This window comes from Mus pahari, chromosome 13, assembly GCF_900095145.1.
Source record: "Mus pahari chromosome 13, PAHARI_EIJ_v1.1, whole genome shotgun sequence".
NCBI lineage: Eukaryota > Metazoa > Chordata > Mammalia > Rodentia > Muridae > Mus > Mus pahari.
In genome coordinates, this window is record NC_034602.1 from 27,168,211 (window position 1) to 27,175,100 (window position 6,890).

Genomic DNA, 6,890 nt, shown 5'->3' on the forward strand with positions numbered 1-6,890 from the left:
TAAGCATGTATGTGTACCTGTGGTGACAGACATGGAGAGAAGGCCTCTTTCTGAAACCACGCCCACCACTGCCATGCCGTGCCTCCTCTCTCATTGCTGCCCAGCCCGTCTTTGGGAATCTCCCTTGTCCTGTCTCATCCTCACATCCTTCCGTCCTTCTGGAGCTGGCTCGGGGTGTGCCTGAGCCCAGTCTCTTGTCCCCGCAGTCCTGGATCAGTGAGAATGTGGAGGCAGACGCACGCCTCCGCCTGGCCAATGTGTCGGAGCGGGACGGGGGCGAGTACCTCTGTCGAGCCACCAATTTCATAGGCGTGGCCGAGAAGGCCTTTTGGCTGCGTGTTCACGGGCCCCAAGCAGGTAACGACTCTGTCCCATGCCTGCCTGGCACGCTGAGCTCCAGCTTCAATGCCCCCAGCCGTGCACCTGCCTGCATGCCCTGCACGACCTGCCCTGCTTGACCCTGCCTGTGGCTCCAACTCTACTTGTGATGCCTAAATAATACTGGTAGTCCCCAGTTACCACTGACTGACCGGTTGCTTCAGCGTTCCCTCCCCCAAGGCCTGTGCTGTCCTCTTGCATCCCCCACTTGCATACTCAGAAGATCTGTAGAGTCTGTTAGGGGCCACATCCTGCGTTGTGTGTGAGCATCGACCTTACACCCATCTCCTGCTGGCTGATGCCTTCTGGCTTCCTGTCCATCTGTCTGCCCCATCTTTTCATCTGCATTTCTCCTGTTTCTGCACTAACTCTGCATGCTGCCTTTGTGTGGCACCGTGCTGCCCACCTGCCTGTTGCTCACCTTGGGACAGAGGACTCGCCACTGGTGGAGGGACTGGCTTCAGGCTCGGTTGCCTCAGTGCAGGAGGCAGAGGGCCCTGGGCCTCCGTGGCTGTGGCAGGGCCATGGTGGTGGCCGAGGATGTGGTGGTGGCGGCAGCGGCGTTTTCCTTGCAGCCTGGTTGGATCATCTCCATGTGGACTGCTGTGGTACCCAAAGGGAGGTGCTGGCACTCGCCTATCGCGCTCTGTTCTCTCTTTTTAGACTGCAGGCGCTAACACCACCGACAAGGAGCTAGAGGTTCTGTCCTTGCACAATGTCACGTTTGAGGATGCGGGGGAGTACACCTGCCTGGCGGGCAATTCTATCGGGTTTTCCCATCACTCTGCGTGGCTGGTGGTGCTGCCAGGTACTGGCTTCTGCTGCTGCTCATGCCGCACCTGTCCTCTTAGGGGTGCTGTCTCAGGACATGCCAAAGCTGCCAAGGACTTCAGGGGGCCCATCCTGTGAAACTCACCTAGGCCTTGTGCTAGGTGTGGGAACATGAATCTGCCCTGCCTGTCTTGGTTCTGCAAGGGCCTCTTTTCTAGCAGGGCCCCCCATAGTCCTGATCTGAGGCTCTGGCATTTCCTGGGTGCCTGGGTAGCGGTGTGGGTGCTTTTGGCTCTGCTGGGCTTCTCTCCTGGGTTTCTCTCCTGGGCGTGTCCCTGCTGGCTCTCAGATGTGTTTTGATTATACTACAAGGCGAGTGGGTGGCCATCAGCCCCTCCTCTCCGAGTATCCCGGGTCCCTTCCCTCCCCCATTGGGGCCTGTGGTTCTGTCCTGGCCGCCGGGGGAAAGCTTGAAAAGGCTGGATGAGGCCCCAAAGTTTGTATCTTTGCAGCTGAGGAGGAGCTGATGGAAGCTGATGAGGCTGGCAGCGTGTACGCAGGCGTCCTCAGCTACGGGGTGGTCTTCTTCCTCTTCATCTTGGTGGTGGCCGCTGTGATACTCTGCCGCCTGCGCAGTCCCCCAAAGAAGGGCCTGGGCTCACCCACTGTGCACAAGGTCTCTCGTTTCCCGCTTAAACGACAGGTAACAGAAAGTAGATACCAGGTTTTGAGCTCCCTGTCCTGCCGTGCGTGGCCTAGAGTTCCAGCAGGGCCTGGGGTCTGCCAGAGACATACTCTCTGTGGTTGGGTGGGTGGATGCCTCCTTATCTCTGATCTCCATATGGAGCTCAAGTTTTCTACTAAAACATTCTTAGTAGTCTTCAGTCACCACTGAATAGAAGTCCGAGCAGCTAGCCCTTTTCTTGGCTCCACACCTTGCCTCATAGACTTGACCTTGCCATCCTGGAGGCTCTACCACCCCACCCCTTTAACAGTGCCCAGCCCATCCACGTTGTATGGTACCAACTTGTCCTGATGACCCAAGCAGGTGTCCTTGGAATCTAACTCCTCTATGAACTCCAACACACCCCTCGTCCGGATTGCCCGGCTGTCCTCAGGAGAAGGTCCTGTTCTGGCCAATGTTTCTGAACTTGAGCTGCCTGCTGACCCCAAGTGGGAGCTATCCAGGACCCGGTCAGTGGTGGTGAGGGACAGTATGTACTTGGTAGGGCTTAGTATATACCTGGTGGGGGTTCTGCGGTCGGGGGCGAGGCAGGGCCTTGTTGGAGGTATTCTCCAGATACTCCAAGGTGAGGTGTGAGGGGTCATTCTTTGTCTTCATGAGCAAATGCCCTTAGGGTTTCTGAGATACAGTGGTACATGACCCATGAGGGCTGGGGGTGCTGGGCACACACTCACTGCCTGTTTCCATGGTCAGGCTGACACTCGGTAAGCCTCTTGGAGAAGGCTGCTTTGGACAGGTGGTCATGGCAGAAGCTATTGGCATTGACAAGGACCGTACTGCCAAGCCTGTCACCGTGGCTGTGAAGATGCTGAAAGGTGAGGAGGGAGGGAAGTAGAGGGGGCATTTGAGGACTGTGGGGCCATCAGCTGACACCTCTGTTCCCGGCACAGATGATGCGACCGACAAGGACCTGTCGGACCTGGTATCTGAGATGGAGATGATGAAAATGATCGGCAAGCACAAGAACATCATTAACCTGCTGGGGGCATGCACACAGGGCGGTAGGTCAGGTGGTGGGTGGGCCCACTGGCCGATGGCGCTCCGCTGCGGAGATTGACAGCATCTCTAAGGTGCCTGTGCTTCCAGGGCCCCTGTATGTGCTGGTGGAGTATGCAGCCAAGGGCAACCTCCGGGAGTTCCTTCGGGCACGGCGGCCTCCAGGCATGGACTACTCCTTTGATGCCTGCAGGCTGCCAGAGGAGCAACTCACCTGCAAGGATCTCGTGTCCTGTGCCTACCAGGTGGCACGGGGCATGGAATACTTGGCTTCTCAGAAGGTGGGCAGAGACAGGGACCAGGCCAGGTGGGGTCTCTCTGGGTGGAAGGACGGATGACAGCTTGCCTGAGCTGGGAAATGATCATCTCAGGTTCCTTTTGTCTCTTCAGTGTATTCACAGAGACTTGGCTGCCAGAAACGTCCTGGTGACCGAGGACAATGTGATGAAGATTGCAGACTTTGGCCTGGCTCGAGATGTGCACAACCTGGACTACTACAAGAAGACCACAAATGTGAGCCCTGGTCCCGCATGGTGGGGGTGAAGGGCCCCTCCAGGAGGCCCCACCCGAGAGCCAACACCTCTCCCTCTGCCCCAGGGCCGGCTCCCTGTGAAGTGGATGGCACCAGAGGCCCTTTTTGACCGAGTCTACACCCACCAGAGTGATGTGTATGTGTCCCCACGTAGGATGGGGGTAGGGAGATCTGAAGAGAGAAGAGACGCAAGTTGCACTTTTGCGGTCTTCAGGGTCCTTGTCCCCTCATTGGGCCACCAGCACAGCCCTGGCTTCTCTTTATCCTGGTGCCCTGCTTTGCCCATTAGTAGTGTGTCCTGGTACAGGGCTGCTACAGTAACAGGCCTTCTGTCCTCAATACCCTGCAGCTGGTCCTTTGGTGTCCTCCTCTGGGAGATATTTACGCTGGGAGGCTCACCGTATCCTGGCATCCCAGTGGAAGAACTTTTCAAGCTGTTGAAAGAGGGCCACCGCATGGACAAGCCAGCCAGCTGCACACATGACCTGTGAGCCTTGTTCATTCCTCTACAGTCCAGTCCCTGGGGTGGCAGGATTCCTACCAGGGCCCTTGGAATGTGTAGGGACTGGTGGCGTGGGGTGAGGTTGGGGTGGGCAGGAGGCCAGGGAGCCATAGCTATACTTGACGCAGGTACATGATCATGCGGGAATGTTGGCATGCGGTGCCTTCACAGAGGCCCACCTTCAAGCAGTTGGTAGAGGATTTAGACCGCATCCTCACTGTGACATCAACTGACGTAAGTGTCCCTCAGTCCTGCCCCCTCTGTGGCTGTCTTGCTTATTGAGTGTTGCTCCTTGGAGTTCCAGTGGAAGAGCTGGCCTTTAGGGGGCGTAGCCTGAACATAGATGGTGTGGGATAGAAGGGGGTGTGTGCTAAGGGACAGTCCTGACAACCATGTCCACCAAACAGGAGTACTTGGACCTCTCCGTGCCGTTTGAGCAGTACTCGCCAGGTGGCCAGGACACGCCTAGCTCCAGCTCGTCCGGGGATGACTCTGTGTTCACCCATGACCTGCTACCCCCAGGCCCACCCAGTAATGGGGGACCTCGGACGTGAAGGGCCAACAGTCCCACAGACCAAGCCCCAGGCAATGTTTACGCGGACCCTAGCCCGCCCGCCCTACTGCTGGTGTGCAGTGGACCCTAGCCAGCCCAGTGTAATGGGCCAGCAGTAGACAAGACTTCCTGCGTGTTTATCCTTGCCTCCTGGGAGCAGAGGCCCCTTGAGAACATGCACTGCTGTAGAGTGATCTCCTGACTGGCCAGGGCCAGGAGCACCAAACAAGAATGTAAGGTTGCCCACCCTATGCAACCCTGAGGTTCTGGCCCTCTCACTTCCCACTGCTACCTTCCAGGGACCATTGTGGGGAGGGCTAGACTCCATGTCCAGAGTGGGCCTTGGCCTTCTTGGTGCCCCAAGCTGAGCCTGTAGGGAGGCTCTGCTCTGTGTGGCAAGCCTCTCTCCTACATGGCACCTTGTGCCTGGGGGTGTCATAGCTGGACATCTCCAGGCTGCCTGCTTCCCACCCTGCCCCTCAGAGACAAATTACGGGTACCTGAAGGGGGGGCATAATGTCTATCAGAAAGGTTTATTCCAGAGGAAAATGTACATTTATATAAATAGATGTTGTGTATGATATAAATATATACATACATATATATAAGAATATCTATATGGAAAAAGGTAAAGCTGAGGCCCAAGGGAGCAAGATACTCCATGGGTCTCACTAGGAAACTGGCAAGAGCAGGCTGAGAAGCAAGGGGCTTTTCTGGCACGGCAGTTTTGTCTGTACTGGACCTGTATATTTGTAAAGCTATTTATCAACCCCCAGAGCTCCAGTCCCTGACCCCAGGTTCATAGCATTTAGTCCCAGGGTATTGCAGCCATCTTAAGTTGTAACTTATTAACAGCGTAAGAGGTTCATGCTGGATTTAGGGAGTTGCTGAGAACGTGCGTCTGGCCTCCACTGGGCTGGCCATGGCCCCTTGGCACTTGAATGGCTCTCCTAGTCAGAGCTGGCTCCAGGGAGCATTTTCTGTTGCCTTTAGCCCTCTTTTGTGGGGGGGGGGGAATTAGATTTATATAGGAACTTTCTTTAGGAGATGTTTAAAAATTTTAAGGTGAACTGGTATTTTTCATACAGATTATTCTAATTGCTATATATTCCAGGCAGGAGCCTGTGCCCAGGGAAGGGGCTGGCCCTGCAAGAAGGTTCAGATGTTAATAGGTATCTGTTACAAGTTTATCTATCTATAATTTATTGAGTTTTTACAAGTTGTTTTGCTGTAGGCTTAACACTTCCTATGCAGTGCTTCTAGACTTTTACAGCCTAGCCTGCTACCTTTCAAAGCTTGGGAGACAGTGGTGAATGCAACTTTGTTACTTTTTGTACTGTTACTGGGCCCTAGGCTTGGGTGGCTGTCCCTTGCCTGTCAGCCAGCAGGGTCAGGACAGTGGCTCAGGGTGACTTTCTTGGGGCCTAGCACATGGTTTGTCAGCCCACACTGGCAGATGTGGTTTTGTTAACCCAGCCAACTTACTTTTCAAAAAATAAAGAGATAACTGGTTCCACGAGTGCCTCGCTTTCTGTTCTGAGACATACAGCTGTGTCCTTGTTGCCTGTGGGGACAGGTGGGTAGGTATGTCCCCAGGGGAGGAGGGATAATAGCACCTGGGGATTGAGCAGCCTCTGCTGGTCCCTGGAAGAAGGTACTGGTCCCAGGCTCCAAGGGACCTTGCTTTTCTTTCTCAGGGCAAGGACAGCTGGGCTGTGGGGTGCCTTCCTGTGGCTGAAAGTGGCAGCAGGCTGGTCAGGGTTAGAGATGCCAAGGACAGGGTTCAAGCAAGTTGCGTCCATAGGAGGGGACTGTGGATATGTATGTGGAGGAAGTGTTTTGGGTCCCTTCGGTCCCCTGGCTGTCCTGACAGGGAAGGGATCTCATGAGAGCAGAAGGTGCTTATTTATATTTGAAAGTCCTCTGGGGAAAAGGCCGGTAGCCAAATCCCCTGGTTAAAGCAATCTGCATTGGGCCGGGCGTGATGCAGGCAATCTGAGTTTAAGGCAAAGCTGGTCTACAGGAGTCCCAGGACAACATAGAACTTAGGGTTTCTTTCCTACATCCATTTTGTCTGTCATAAGACCCGGGGACTGAATGAATGTCTACTCTAGGTTCCCTTCCTAGGATCACGCCCACCTTATAGGTGAGGGCATTTTTTTTGTTTTAGTAAGTCAAGATGACTGGAGGCTTGGTTCTAGACAGAAGTAGGAGCTTGAGGATCTTCAGGTGAGGTGTCCTGGCACTGTTGGCTACCCAGATGGTTTCAGGGACTCAGCCACACAGACACATTATGATAGTGACTAGGCAGAAGGCAGCCAAAGGATCTGACTAAAGCCTACAGGACAGCATGTGTGCATATACGAGCATGTGTGCAAGTATGTGTAGGGGCGTGGCACCAGGAGGATGAATT

General features: G+C 54.8%; 1 protein-coding gene across 9 annotated transcripts in view; it reads left to right on the forward strand.

Annotated features, from left to right (window-relative positions):
* Fgfr3 (fibroblast growth factor receptor 3) overlaps positions 1-5,993 on the forward strand; it is a 15,589-nt gene extending 9,596 nt beyond the window's left edge. For 3 of the 9 annotated variants that reach the window (XM_021211103.2, XM_029545101.1, XM_029545102.1), the window contains 11 exons: positions 1,042-1,186; positions 1,662-1,852; positions 2,198-2,343; positions 2,588-2,709; positions 2,785-2,895; positions 2,981-3,171; positions 3,281-3,403; positions 3,488-3,558; positions 3,772-3,909; positions 4,053-4,158; positions 4,332-5,993. In XM_021211103.2, the coding sequence (XP_021066762.1) occupies positions 1,042-1,186; positions 1,662-1,852; positions 2,198-2,343; positions 2,588-2,709; positions 2,785-2,895; positions 2,981-3,171; positions 3,281-3,403; positions 3,488-3,558; positions 3,772-3,909; positions 4,053-4,158; positions 4,332-4,478 (1,491 nt within the window). In that variant the 3' untranslated portion in view covers positions 4,479-5,993. Of the gene's footprint in view, positions 1-206; positions 358-1,041; positions 1,187-1,661; positions 1,859-2,194; positions 2,344-2,587; positions 2,710-2,784; positions 2,896-2,980; positions 3,172-3,280; positions 3,404-3,487; positions 3,559-3,771; positions 3,910-4,052; positions 4,159-4,331 lie in introns of all 9 variants that reach the window. The other 6 variants (XM_029545096.1, XM_029545100.1, XM_029545099.1 and 3 more) reach the window with 5 other exon arrangements.
* The last annotated feature ends 897 nt before the right edge of the window (positions 5,994-6,890 follow it).